The sequence below is a fragment of the Pseudophryne corroboree genome, chromosome 5 (genome assembly GCF_028390025.1).
Source record: "Pseudophryne corroboree isolate aPseCor3 chromosome 5, aPseCor3.hap2, whole genome shotgun sequence".
Taxonomy (NCBI): domain Eukaryota; kingdom Metazoa; phylum Chordata; class Amphibia; order Anura; family Myobatrachidae; genus Pseudophryne; species Pseudophryne corroboree.
In genome coordinates this window covers 693,786,053-693,801,560 of record NC_086448.1, presented here as the reverse complement: position 1 = coordinate 693,801,560, position 15,508 = coordinate 693,786,053, and the positions used below count along the sequence as shown (strand labels likewise).

Here is a 15,508-nt window from a genome sequence, read left to right as displayed (position 1 = left end):
TACTGTTAACTGGGTGTAGTATCACGAGTTATACGGTATGATTGGTGTGGCTGGTATGAGTCTTACCCGGGATTCAAAATCCTTCCTTATTGTGTCAGCTCTTCCGGGCACAGTATCCTAACTGAGGTCTGGAGGAGGGTCATAGTGGGAGGAGCCAGTGCACACCAGATAGTACCTAATCTTTCTTTTAGAGTGCCCAGTCTCCTGCGGAGCCCGTCTATTCCCCATGGTCCTTACGGAGTCCCCAGCATCCACTACGGACTACGAGAAATAGATTTACCGGTGAGTAAAATCTTATTTTTTGCGCCCATTAGTTTAGCCGCGTACCCAACTGCTACCTGTGTGTGAATATTGCCCTGCGATCTCCGTTCACTGTAGATGGGAGATTAGGCGCGATATATCAATTGAATCTCGCCCATTATGTTTAAGTGAATTGAACAATGTCAAAATGATGTTTTGCTTAGCATAAATATTCTGGCATCCATGCATATGATATGCAGTCAACATGTTATGTCTGCATCTGTAAAACGTCGACATGGATAAAATGTCAACCTAGTGAAAAAATGCATTTTCAACATAATGACCAATAATGTTGACATGGTAACATGATGACTATCACCAACGACAGAATATACCAGATTCATGCAGAGTTAAATGTGGGCCTGTTTGCAGAGCACATCTTGTGTGTTGTCACACTGTGCATAATTAGCTCACGCAAAAACCGGCCATTTAGAGTCGTTTGTATTTTGTATATCCCCTCTACACTTAGGACTGAAGTTATAAACTGATTTATAAAGGCAAGTTCTTATATGGGCAAAGTTCAGTGAAAGTGTGTCGACATAACTGCAGGCAATCCCACTCTCTGCCTGGCGGGCTCCGGTCAGAAGTGGGGGAGGCTGCAAGTCTACAGTTCCTGCAGGGTGGGCCAGGGCTAAGGTGGGGGAGTGGCAGGGATCCTCCCTACGGCATGGACAGCTCCGTGCAGTGAGCACCTCCAATGCCCTCTGCTCCAGCGCACTCTGCAAGCCAGACAGTGTAAGAAAAATTCAGGACGGGGCCCATCAGAAAGGCCTGGAGCTGGGTATACAGTAAATATGCCTATTTTAATGCATAGATTTTCACCTAATGTAGAGTAGGTCAAGTGCCTTCAAACCTGCAGCAAACCAGACATAACCGGCTGCATGATGCGTACTACTCTTCATACAGGTTGTTGTGCAAGCCTCTGATACAATATAAACCCAATTTACTTGCAGTGCTGCATCAGCAAGCCTCTTTGGTGGATGCTCTCCACCACTATTCTTAGTAAAGCCCCATCTGTGACCAAGGATGTTTAACCAAACCTTTTTTATAAATTAATTAAATAAATAAAGCAAGAAGCATGTTAAGGGTTGCTGACAATCCCAATTAAATACCTCATTTATATTTACTTACAAGTATGATCATACAGATGTGTACTCATCTACAATCATGCCAAACAGCCCTCTTGGCTCGCCACATTCTTCTAGCATTGGACGTCTCTTTTGCAGTAAATGTGTCTTAGTTGCAACACTAAGCGACTAGGATGCACAAGGAGACTGTGCTTATTGAGTTGATATGACACTTGTATATATGTGTGCGACTGAGTGTCTGATTCTGAACACGAAGCGCTACAATGTAGCAGTTGCAGTTTTATTTCCAATACAAGTTCTGCTCTGTATACAGGCTCAGTAACACACAATATACAAGTGTCATATATCCGATTAATCAGCATAGTCTGCTTGTGAGTCCTAGCCGCATTGCGTTGCGACTAAGAAGCATTTTCGGCAAAAAAAGACGCCCAACGTTAGCGGGACCTGGCGGCTCACTCACGACAGGCATCTTTGCACTGCATGGCGTATTGATGCTGGATATCTGAGGACACATCTGTACTTCTGTATTTTATATACGTGGCTAATGTAAAGTATAGATTACATAATCTCATCAATAATGGGAAAGTATGTGTGCTTATTCCTCCTCCTAGTTTTTGCATAAGATCATTTGCTTACAGCACTAAACCGCAGTATTGGCGCCTACTTTTTTTAAGTGCAAAAGATCTATTAAAACCCTGCAGTATAAAATACTTCAACTTGTAAATGATTACTAAAGAAGGCGTCATTCCAGGTGCAACGTTTTGCTTCAGGTTCTGCAAGCACTTACCAGTCAGCATTTATCAAACATTTCTAACATTTTTTTTTAATTAATATTTTAGTAAGGCAGTGAAATGTCAAGTACAGTAGTAATCCAATTTTTTATGTTTCATGTATTTGAACATGCCTGGACAATTTCTCTCATTTTCCCATTTGTCGCGCTTACAACAAATTAGTTAAAAGTATTTTTAAACGTAATTAATTGATCATGGTGGTTGTATTGCCCATTTCTGTTTCAGCAGACGGGGAGTTTATCAAGCTGGTCTGAGAGCTTTCTTATGGAAGACAGTATGTCCAATACACTAAACAGTTTAGAGGAAAGAACCAGTGAGTTATACAGTATGGATGACACAAAGAACCTGACTGGCCAGCTGATCTCTCCAAGTAAGATTTTGGCTGTGGAACCCAATCCTGTACTCTCATCGCTACAGACTATCCCAGAATTCTCTGAAACGTTGGATCTAATTGAAACTGTGAGTAAAGATCATGTTAAATGCCACTTACTATGAATTGTCACCTCCTAAATTAGAGTGTGGAGATTGTTATATATGTATGTAAATTACTTTATCTGATTGAAACTTTAATGCCACCCACTACTACTTAGTTATTGGGTTTGCGTTCTTAGGATTGTACTTTTACAGATGAGCTTCAGAATACCTGAAGTGGTAATCACCTCAGTAAGGGCTCTGCGGGCTAATAGATGCATGTTCACATAAAGAAGCATTATATGTCCACAGTTTGCAGCTTATGCTTTATATCCTACCATAGTACTTCTAGAAGGAATGTAGTCAAAGATCGACTATAACAATATAGACCCTCTCATTGTCGACAGGCAACATGACTTTCTCAGAATGCCGACACGTGAAATGATGACTAGGGTTGCGATGGTGGGTGTGGGATTTAGTGTGAGGTACTAGAGGAAGGGATAGAGATGGTGTAGAAATAGTTTCCTAAATGCCAGAGGATCTGAGGTCTAACCTGGAAGTGATTGTCACATGACCAACGGGACCCAGATGATGCCGCTACAAACACCAGGAGAAGGTAAATCACTGCTGAGCCATCTTGGTCAGTATCGGCATTCTAATGTGTTGACACCATCATTGTCTACATGACGAATGTTGAGATAGTCAATGTCCACATGATGATGTCAACATTCTCATGTCGAGATGATGAATTTCCACATTATGATTGTAGTAAATCCCTTCTAGAAGGCACCTATCCTTTATTTGTAGAACAGCCTATTCATGTATGTTAATACTAGATGCTCTTCAAATTGCATGACTGAATATAATGTATTACGTGGCTGGAATGTCTTACTAATTTTTATTTGTAATGTTCTTTAAATAGGACCTTACACCATGGAGTGATGTCACAAGTTTTAATGCTACCACCGAGGCTACTCCTACCAAAGAGATCTCGGCAAAGCTAGTTCCAGCTCAGTACGGAGGGTCACTGGACTGTCCACTGGACTACAGCTTGGAGCTGCTTGAGCCGGACAGGGTTAATGAGGACAATAAAGGGTTGATTGCATCTCCCATAGTGTCAAAGTTGTGCTCCCCTCCAACGATTCTGAGGAAGAAAAACGGGCTGAACAGACCAGCTGTTCCTAAAGGAAAGGAAGTTCTTGTTTCCAAAAAGCCCCTACTTAAAAGTACGCCAGTGAAAGCACTTCCATTTTCCCCATCACAGGTGAATATAATATATATATTGTGCTCTAAGTACTGTTAAAGAGTAACATCACTTGCTACTTTATTTGTGAAGGTGCATAAAAAATTGGTGCTTTACTGTGCAGCATCAGTTGTATACGGGTCTATTTGTTAGGTCTTTTGCATCACAATGGGTCAGCAACGCTGCGGAAGGCGTATACAGATCTAGTACAGACAAATAGCATGTATGGTGCATGACATTATGATGCATACTGCTCAATAATTATCAAACATTTGTGTGTATGCAGATATAATACAGTCAGTGCTGGCTGAAACCTATACCCTAGTGGATGCAGCAAATGGATTCAGGGCTACTGGAAGCATGGGGGGAAGATGATGGCAAAAGTCAAGACATAGGGGGTATTTCAGACTTGATCGTAGCAGCAAATTTGTTAGCAGTTGGGCAAAACCATGTGCACTGCAGGTGTGGCAGATATAACATTTGCAGAGAGAGTTAGATTTGGGTGGTTTATTTTGTTTCTGTGCAGAGTAAATATGGCATGCTTTATTTTTACACTGCAATTTAGATTCAGTTTGAACACACCCCACCCAAATCCAACTCTCTCTGCACATGTTATATCTCCCCCCCCCCCCCCCCCCCCCCCTCCCCTGCAGTGCACATGGTTTTGCCCAACTGCTAACAAATTTGCTGCTACGATCAGGTATGAATAACCCCCATAGAGTGCATGATGGACGTGGGCCATACTTGTCACATCTTGTCCTCTATAGGGGAGGGATGGGTGACACTGAGAAGTTAGTGGTCTGTGATAGAAAGAGATGTGTTAGGGTGAGCTTGTAAAGAAATAGGTTTTGAGAGTCCTTTTGAAGCTTTGCAGAGAGGTGGAGAGAGGGTGTGAGTTCCAGAGGTGGCGAGCAGCACTGGGGAGATCCTTGAGAGAGATGAAGTTATCAGTCATTATATGATTTCAGAGATGTAGTGGGATGAGTATTGGTAGGTGCGGAACGTTAGGTTAGAATGATGAGCAATCCATTAAACGGGTTCCAGCCTTGTGCTTCCCTACGTATGGCAGCCAAATGCTAAAATAGAGAGCACCCTGAATTCTCTTTAACATATACCATTGAATAAAAAATTATTAGCAAAGGCGTGCTATACGTAATACAGTAAATTGATGGTTCCCCCCCCTGTAAAGCCTTTAGCTCACCATGTGACTTGAAGCGCTCAGTTTAAAACTCCAGTGGGCAACGAATACAGCACTTTTGAGAAAGGGAAACGATATCCCTGAAACGTGTTGACGCTGTATCAGACAAAACGAGAACGTAGGGAGTAGGTTGGGAGGAGTGTGGTCCCGCAACGGATCAAGTGCCTTTCACTGCAGCCGGGAAACTTTGTGAGAGCTCCCTCGAATTAACAGTATCCACATTTTGTCTGTGCAACTACAGGATTGTCACATTTTATTCTTTATGAATTTGACACATTAAACCTTTTTTTAAATTATCCCGCTGGAAGCTGAATTCTTATATAGAAGGAATAGCAGCCAAAAGATATCTTTCATGTAAGTGTCCGTGCTGATATTTCTTAAGCTGTGTGTATATGAATATTTGAAAAGCTTGATGAAAAGAAACCTTTTTGTGTCTGCGGGTGAGAACCAGTATCTGTTCCTTTGAGAGAGGAAAACCAATTAAACTTACCACTCATGCTGTATGTGGTGGAGATTGTATTATGTATAGCGCATGTCTTTGCTAATCCTTTTTTATTCGATAGAATTATGAGCAGAGTTGCAGCATTAAGGACAGATCGGAGTGGAGAGATGTGGGAATCTGGAAGGCCAGATACGATTTGGGTTTCATTTGTCCACTCACAAGATGTTCAGTGAGGGGATGGATTAGTGAGCGTTCTGTGCTACTTTCTACGTCCTTTGCGTTTTGAGCTGTGACTAAGGAAGGTGCATACTCGGGAGAGCGCAGTCTGCCCATTTTCATATACAGCGGGTGTTACTGTTCTGTCTCCCAGGTGAAAAGTATAGAAAAATGATTTTACACCAAACTATGATGGGTTCCATATGTTTTCTTGTAATATTGTGCTGATGTTAAAAGGCTCTGACTGATTTAGCATTAGCTACTCTAAAACCTTATTTCTCTAACGTCCTAGTGGATACTGGGAATTGCAGATTACTATGGGTATAGATCGGGTCCATTGGAGCCTGGCACTTTAAGAAATTAATAGTGTGTGCTGGCTCCTCCCCTCTATACCCCTCCTAGCAGACTCAGTTTATAAAATGTGCCCAAGGAGCAGGGTGCATTCTGTTGCTCTCCAGAGTTTTCTTCAGAAATTTATTTTAGTTGTTTATTATTTTCAGGCACACTGGTTTGCAACCAGTCTGCTTGCGTCGTAGGACATAAGGGGGGGGAGGGGGGGACTAAACCAACTTCCTCCTGAGTTCCTGAGGTGAAGTTTCTCATACCCCACAGGTGTGAGCCCATGCCGGCAGCATGCCGCCACCCCTAGCAGATGCCGCAGCAGATGCGGTGAGTGATACACCGGGGTCCCGGTTAGCGGGTCCCTGGTGCAAATGGCGGCATGAAGGGACAGTGATCACCCGGCTACAGGCCACTGTGCCCGCTGTGTACCCACACTGGCGTTATATTTGTAAAAGGGGGTTGCACACTCTTTACACACACAAGGAGAAGCCAGTATAAATAACATGTAGGGACCGCGCGCCATTACAGGAGCGGGGCTTCCTGGAGAGCGGGACCAGAGGCTAAAGGCACCATTTCCTGCTGCTGAATAGGCTGCATGCGGAGACTGCTCCTCTACAGGACCCACTGAATCTCCAATTGTATGGTACCAAGGGGTTATAGTGAAGGAGGGAGCACACAGTCAGCAGTTGTACCGCTGTGTGGTAAATTACACATGAGACACTGAGCGGGGCGCTGCTCGGTCTGGGGTTGTAGTGTGCTGGTCCCAATCCTCTGTGTTACTCCATTCAGGGTGGTCTGGAATAAGTGTGCTATCTCACTAATACTGCACTGTGTTTCATACTAATCTGTGTGTTTTCTGCTCGGCATGTCTACAAATAAGTCTGTGTACTTTTATGCAAGGTTAGGTTTACACCTTCCTCACAGGGGTCCCCAATGCTCACTACCTTTACAGGGTAGTAATATGCAGGAACTTGAGGGGATGGTATCATTTAAAACTATGATCACAAGTATTAATTCAGAGTTAGCTACCGCTAAACAAGAAAGACAAACCCTGAAACAGACTATGGACATGTTCATGTTAGCTGCTGCCGACCACAGGCAGGCTCCTCAGCCCCCCTGTTGGTCTCTCATAAACGCACTCTCCCACAGTTATTGCAATCTGACTGATTCTGAACTACCAGAGTTTGATGAGGGAGGTGCAGAGGTGGACGAGGATTACTCCCTGTCCCCAGGAGATGAGGCCCTCATTTATGCGATTTAGAGAGGTACTCAATATCCCAGATAAGGAAGCAGAACCGACAGAGAAATTGTTTTTCTCTTACGTCCTATAGGATGCTAGGGACTCCGTAAGGACCATGGGGTATAGACGGGCTCCGCAGGAGACATGGGCACTCTAAAGACTTGAGAATGGGTGTGCACTGGCTCCTCCCTCTATGCCCCTCCTCTAAACCTCCGTTAGATCCTGTGCCCAGAGGAGACTGGGTGCATTGCAGGGGAGCTCTCCTGAGTTTCTCTGAAAAAGACTTTTGTTAGGTTTTTTATTTTCAGGGAGCACTGCTGGCAACAGGCTCCCTGCATCGTGGGACTGAGGAGAGAGAAGCAGACCTACTTAAATGATAGGCTCTGCTTCTTAGGCTACTGGACACCATTAGCTCCAGAGGGTCGGAACGCAGGTCTCACCCTCGCCGTTCGTCCCGGGGCCGCGCCGCCGTCCTCCTCACAGAGCCGGAAGATAGAAGCCGGGTGAGTATAAGAAGAAAGAAGACTTCAAAGGCGGCAGAAGACTTCAGATCTTCTCGGAGGTAAAGCCATTGCTCCCACACACAACACACACACAGCGGGCACTGAAGGGTGCAGGGGGGCGCCCTGGGCAGCAATAATAAACCTCTAGGGACTGGCTAACATACACACACATATATATATACATCTGTGACTCATATGGAGGATGTGAGTGCAGGAGCACCTTGGAGATATATATATATATATATATATATATATATATACATATATATATATACATACATACATACATACATACATACATACATACATACATACATACATACATACATACAAGAATTACTCTCCCACTGCGCTATTTCAAATAAAACACTAAAATTAATTATATGGCTGCCTGTATCCTCTAAGTTCCCTGTTAGGAGGAACTAAATGTGTGAAAATATGAAACGAAATAGAGGAGATGGCGCCAAGGGAGTTATATCAACGCCCTACCTAAAAACGGACCCTTACAGTACTCTCCGGATAAATTACGTCAGATAACAAATACTAACATAAAAATTTATTAAAACAACATATAAACCCGACACAAATGTTCATAAGTATACAGAGTTGATACATTTACATTTGTCGCACAATTTGAACAATCAGTTTGTAGTGATGAGGAAAAAGCGTAGATATATCACTACGATTTCCTCCTTCTCCTTATTGTAGATTCGGAGGTAACATCAGATAATAGATAGATAAATAACCCAACGCGTTTCGTCTTGTTCCAAGACTTCATCAGGGGTAAAATCTCTTCATTTCAGAACATATTGTCAGCACATAAAAGGTCATTCAAAGATGTATGAACAACGTTTCAATATTTCAATGGGACTTGATTGATACAGCGAGGACCATACCTCATATATCATCAGCTTGAGTCTGACATTCAGATATTCGAATATGGAGAAGATTCATATGTGTATAGAATCTAACGGGTTCACAAGCATAAGGAACCTCGTCGGTCAGCAGCTTGAACCTGACACTCAGAGACTCAGGAGTGAAGGCAATTCAAATGGGTATAATGTCTAACCAATTTAGAACATGTGGTAGACCCTCCAGTAGTGCAGTGCTGACAGCCAAGTCTCTGTATAATGAAGCTCCCTTGGCGCCATCTCCTCTATTTCGTTATATATATATATATAATCTCTAACGTCCTAAGTGGATGCTGGGGACTCCGTAAGGACCATGGGGAATAGCGGCTCCGCAGGAGACTGGGCACAAAAGTAAAGCTTTAGAACTACCTGGTGTGCACTGGCTCCTCCCCCTATGACCCTCCTCCAAGCCTCAGTTAGATTTTTGTGCCCGAACGAGAAGGGTGCACACTAGGTGGCTCTCCTGAGCTGCTTAGTGAAAAGTTTAGTTTTAGGTTTTTTATTTTCAGTGAGACCTGCTGGCAACAGGCTCACTGCATCGAGGGACTAAGGGGAGAAGAAGCGAACTCACCTGCGTGCAGAGTGGATTGGGCTTCTTAGGCTACTGGACATTAGCTCCAGAGGGACAATCACAGGCCCAGCCATGGATGGGTCCCAGAGCCGCGCCGCCGGCCCCCTTACAGAGCAAGAAGAGAGAAGAGGTCCGGAAAATCGGCGGCAGAAGACGTCCTGTCTTCAACAAGGTAGCGCACAGCACTGCAGCTGTGCGCCATTGCTCTCAGCACACTTCACACTCTGGTCACTGAGGGTGCAGGGCGCTGGGGGGGGGCGCCCTGAGACGCAATAAAAACACCTTGGATGGCAAAAAATGCATCACATATAGCTCCTGGGCTATATGGATGAATTTAACCCCTGCCAGAATACATAGAAAAACGGGAGATAGGCTCCGCCCCCTTATCGGCGGCCTTATCTCCTCAGCACACTGGCGCCATTTTCCCTCACAGCTCCGTTGGAGGGAAGCTCCCTGGCTCTCCCCTGCAGTCACTACACTACAGAAAGGGTTAAAAAAGAGAAGGGGGGCACTAATTACGCGCAGTATTAAAGATACAGCAGCTATAAGGGGAAAAACACTTATATAAGGTTATCCCTGTATATATATATAGCGCTCTGGTGTGTGCTGGCAAACTCTCCTCTGTCTCCCCAAAGGGCTAGTGGGGTCCTGTCCTCTATCAGAGCATTCCCTGTGTGTGTGCTGTATGTCGGTACGTTTGTGTCGACATGTATGAGGAGAAAAATGATGTGGAGACGGAGCAGATTGCCTGTAATAGTGATGTCACCCCCTAGGGGGTCGACACCTGAGTGGATGAACTGTTGGAAGGAATTACGTAACAGTGTCAGCTCTGTATAAAAGACAGTGGTTGACATGAGACAGCCGGCTACTCAGCTTGTGCCTGTCCAGACGTCTCATAGGCCGTCAGGGGCTCTAAAGCGCCCGTTACCTCAGATGGCAGATATAGACGCCGACACGGATACTGACTCCAGTGTCGACGGTGAAGAGACAAATGTGACTTCCAGTAGGGCCACACGTTACATGATTGAGGCAATGAAAAATGTTTTACACATTTCTGATAATACGAGTACCACCAAAAAGGGGTATTATGTTCGGTGAGGAAAAACTACCTGTAGTTTTCCTGAATCTGAGAAATTAAATGAGGTGTGTGATGATGCGTGGTTTTCCCCCGATAACAACTGATAATTTCTGAAATGTTATTGGCAATATATCCTTTCCCGCCAGAGGTTAGGGTGCGTTGGGAAACACCCCCTAGGGTGGATAAAGCGCTCACACGCTTGTAAGAACAAGGGCTTTACCCTCTCATGAGATGGCCGCCCTTAAGGATCCTGCTGATAGAAAGCAGGAGGGCATCCTAAAAGGTATTTACACACATACTGGTGTTATACTGCGACCAGCAATCGCCTCAGCCTGGATGTGCAGTGCTGGGTTGGCGTGGTCGGATTCCCTGACTGAAAATATTGATACCCTAGATAGGGACAGTATATTATTGCCTAAAGAGCATTTAAAAGATGCATTTCTATATATGCGTGATGCACAGCGGAATATTTGCCGACTGGCATCAAGTCTAAGTGCGTTGTCCATTTCTACCAGTAGAGGGTTATGGACACGACAGTGGTCAGGTGATGCGGATTCCAAGCGGCATTTGGAAGTATTGCCTTATTAAGGGGAGGAGTTATTTGGGGTCGGTCTTTCAGACCTGGTGGCCACGGCAACAGCTGGGAAATCCACGTTTGTACCCCAGGTCGCCTCTCAACATGAGAAGACGCCGTATTATCAGGCGCAGTCTTTTCGTGGGCAAGCGGGCAAAAGGTTCCTCATTTCTGCCCCGTGACAGAGGGAGAGGAAAAAGGCTGCAGAAATCAGCCAGTTCCCAGGAACAGAAACCCTCTCCCACCTCTGCCAAGCCCTCAGTATGACGCTGGGGCTTTACAAGCAGAATCAGGCACGGTGGGGGCCTGTCTCAATGAATTTCAGCGCGCAGTGGGCTCACTCGCAAGTAGACCCCTGGATCCTTCAGGTGATATCTCAGGGGTACAAATTGGAATTCGAGACGTCTCCCCCTCGCCGTTTCCTAAAGTCGGCTTTACCGATGTCTCCTTCTGACAGGGAGACAGTTTTGGAAGCCATTCACAAGCTGTATTCCCAGCAGGTGATAATCAAGGTACCCCTCCTGCAACAGGGAACGGGGTATTATTCCACACTGTTGTGGTACCGAAGCCGGACGGCTCGGTGAGACCGATTCTAAATCTAAAATCTTTGAACACTTACATACAGAGGTTCAAATTCAAGATTGAGTCACTCAGAGAAGTGATTGCGAACCTGGAAGAAGAGGACTACATGATGTCTCGGTACATCAAGGATGCTTACCTTCATGTCCTAATTTACCCTTCTCACCAAGGGTACCTCAGGTTTATGGTACAGAACTGTCACTATCAGTTTCAGACGCTGCCGTATGGATGGTCCACGGCACCCCGGGTCTTTACCAAGGTAATGGCCGAAATGATGATACTCCTTCGAAGGAAGGGAATTTTAGTTATCCCTTACTTGGACGATTCCCTGATAAGGGTAAGATCCAGGGAACAGTTGGAGGTCGGTGTAGCACTATCTCAGGTAGTATTGCGGCAGCACGATTGGATTCTCAATATTCCAAAATCGCAGCTGATTCCGACGACTCGTCTTCTGTTCTTAGGGATGATCCTGGACACAGTTCAGAAAAAGGTGTTTCTCCCGGAGGAGAAAGTCAGGGAGTTATCCGAGCTAGTCGGGAACCTCCTATAACCGAGCCAAGTCTCAGTACATCAATGAGATGGTTCTGGAAAAAATGGTGGCTTCCTATGAAGCAATCCCATGCGGAAGATTCCACGCAAGAACTTTCCAGTGGGACCTGCTGGACAAATGGTCTGGGTCACATCTTCAGATGCATCAGCGGATAACCCTGTCACCAAGCACAAGGGTGTCTCTCCTGTGGTGGTTGCAGAGTGCTCATCTTCTAGAGGGCCGCACATTCAGGACTGGGTCCTGGTGACCACGGATGCCAGCCTGCGAGGCTGGGGAGCAGTCACACAGGGAAGGAATTTCCAGAGCTTATGGTCAAGCCTGGAGACATCACTTCACATAAATATCCTGAAGCTAAGGGCCATTTACAATGCTCTAAGCTCAGCAAGACCTCTGCTTCAAGGTCACCCGGAGTTGATCCATTCGGACAACATCACGGCAGTCACCCACGTAAACAGACAGGGTGACACAAGAAGCAGAAGGGCAATGGCAGAAGCTGCAAGGATTCTTCGCTGGGCGGAAAATCATGTGATAGCACTGTCAGCAGTATTCATTCCGGGAGTGGACAACTGGGAAGCAGACTTCCTCAGCAGACACGACCTCCACCCGGGAGAGTGGGGACTTCACCCAGAAGTCTTCCACATGTTTATAAAACTCGACAAGTATTGCGCCAGGTCAAGGGACCCTCAGGCAATAGCTGTAGACGCTCTGGTAACACAGTGGGTGTACCAGTCCGTGTATGTGTTCCCTCCTCTGCCTCTCATAACCAAGGTACTGAGAATTATAAGATGGAGAGGAGTAAGCTCTATATTCGTGGCTCCGGATTGGCCAAGAAGGACTTGGTAACCGGAACTTCAAGAGATGCTCACAGAGGATCCGTGGCCTCTACCTCTAAGAAGGGACCTGCTCCAGCAAGGACCCTGTCTGTTCCAAGACTTACCGCGGCTGCGTTTAACGGCAGGGCGGTTGAACGCCGGATCCTGAAGGAAAAAGGCATTCCGGATGAAGTCATCCCTATCCTGATCAAAGCCAGGAAAGATATAACCGCAAAACATTATCACCGCATTTGGCGAAAATATGTTGCGTGGTGCGAGGCCAGTAAGGCCCCGACGGAGGAATTTTCAACTAGGTCGATTCCTACATTTCCTGCAAACAGGAGTGTCTATGGGCCTGAAATGGGGGTCCATTAAGGTTCAAATTTCGGCCCTGTCAATTTTCTTCCAAAAAGAACTAGCTTCAGTCCCTGAAGTTCAGACGTTTGTGAAAGGGGTACTGTATATACAGCCTCCTTTTGTGCCTCCAGTGGCACCTTGGGATCAAAATGTAGTTTTTCGGGTTCCAAAAGTCACATTGGTTTGAACCACTTAAATATGTGGAGTTAAAATATCTCACATGGAAAGTGGTCATGCTGTTGGCCCTGGCCTGGGCCAGGTGCGTGTCAGAATTGGCGGCTTTATCCTGTAAAAGCCCTCATCTGATTTTCCATTCGGACAGGGCGGAATTGAGGACTTGTCCTCAGTTTCTCCCTAAGGTGGTTTTCAGCGTTTCACCTGAATCAACCTATTGTGGTGCCTGCGGCTACTAGGGACTTGGAGGACTCCAAGTTGCTAGACGTTGTCAGAGCCCTGGACATATAGGTTTCCAGGACGGCTGGAGTCAGAAAATCTGACTCGTTGTTTATTCTGTATGCACCCAACAAGCTGGGTGCTCCTGCTTCTAAGCAGACTATTGCTTGTTGGATTTGTAGTACAATTCAGCTTGCACATTCTGTGGCAGGCCTGCCACAGCCAAAATCTGTAAAAGCCCATTCCACAAGGAAGGTGGGCTCATCTTGGGCGGCTGCCCGAGGGGTCTCGGCTTTACAACTTTGCCGAGCAGCTACTTGGTCAGGAGCAAATACGTTTGTAAAATTCTACAAATTTGATACCCTGGCTGAGGAGGACCTGGAGTTCTCTCATTTGGTGCTGCAGAGTCATCCGCACTCTCCCGCCCGTTTGGGAGCTTTGGTATAATCCCCATGGTCCTTACGGAGTCCCCAGCATCCACTTAGGACGTTAGAGAAAATAAGAATTTACTTACCGATAATTCTATTTCTCGTAGTCCGCAGTGGATGCTGGGCGCCCATCCCAAGTGCGGATTGTCTGAAATACTGGTACATAGTTATTGTTACCCAAAAAATCGGGTTATTGTTGTAGTGAGCCATCTTTTCTAGAGACTCCTCTGTTATCATGCTGTTAACTGGGTTTAGATCACAAGTTATATGGTGTGATTGGTGTGGCTGGTATGAGTCTTACCCGGGATTCAAAATCCTTCCTTATTGTGTACGCTCGTCCGGGCACAGTATCCTAACTGAGGCTTGGAGGAGGGTCATAGGGGGAGGAGCCAGTGCACACCAGGTAGTTCTAAAGCTTTACTTTTGTGCCCAGTCTCCTGCGGAGCCGCTATTCCCCATGGTCCTTACGGAGTCCCCAGCATCCACTACGGACTACGAGAAATAGAATTATCGGTAAGTAAATTCTTATATATATATATATATATCTCACACATACACACATACACACACACACACTGCGGAGGCAGTATATTAAATAATCCCCCGCCAGTATTGGAAATTTGAGCGGGACCGAAGCCTGCCGCTAAGGGGGCGGAGCTCGATCCTCCAGCACTAACCAGCGCCATTTTCTCCACAGCACACTGCAGAAAAGCTGGCTCCCCGGACTCTCCCCTGCTGAACACGGTGACTGAGGGCAAAAAAGAGGGGGGGCCACTTTTAATTGGCGCAGTGAGTGTATGTATGTGTGTGTATATAGATATATATATATATGTGTGTGTGTGTGTGTGTATATGTATATATGTATATGTGTGTATATATATATATATATATATATATATATATATATATATATATATATATATATATACATACACACACACACACATACGCGCTGTTTTATCTGGGAATTTTATTTCTCTATCGTCCTAAGTGGATGCTGGGGTTCCTGAAAGGACCATGGGGAATAGCGGCTCCGCAGGAGACAGGGCACAAAAGTAAAGCTTTTACAGGTCAGGTGGTGTGTACTGGCTCCTCCCCCTATGACCCTCCTCCAGACTCCAGTTAGATTTTTGTGCCCGGCCGAGAAGGGTGCAATTCTAGGTGGCTCTCATAAAGAGCTGCTTAGAGAGTTTAGCTTAGGTTTTTTATTTTACAGTGATTCCTGCTGGCAACAGGATCACTGCAACGAGGGACAGAGGGGAGAAGAAGTGAACTCACCTGCGTGCAGGATGGATTGGCTTCTTGGCTACTGGACATGAAGCTCCAGAGGGACGATCACAGGTACAGCCTGGATGGTCACCGGAGCCACGCCGCCGGCCCCCTCACAGATGCTGAAGCAAGAAGAGGTCCAGAATCGGCGGCTGAAGACTCCTGCAGTCTTCTTAAGGTAGCGCACAGCACTGCAGCTGTGCGCCATTTTC

The 15,508-nt window shown here is 45.7% G+C and overlaps 1 protein-coding gene across 6 annotated transcripts in view; it reads left to right on the top strand.

Moving 5' to 3' along the window:
- The window catches only part of MYBL1 (MYB proto-oncogene like 1), a 162,953-nt gene that overhangs the window by 47,914 nt on the left and 99,531 nt on the right, over positions 1-15,508 (top strand). For 4 of the 6 annotated variants that reach the window (XM_063923842.1, XM_063923839.1, XM_063923843.1 and 1 more), the window contains 2 exons: positions 2,405-2,638; positions 3,513-3,854. In XM_063923842.1, the coding sequence (XP_063779912.1) occupies positions 2,405-2,638; positions 3,513-3,854 (576 nt within the window). The remainder of the gene's footprint in view (positions 1-2,404; positions 2,639-3,512; positions 3,855-15,508) is intronic. The other 2 variants (XM_063923840.1, XM_063923844.1) reach the window with 1 other exon arrangement.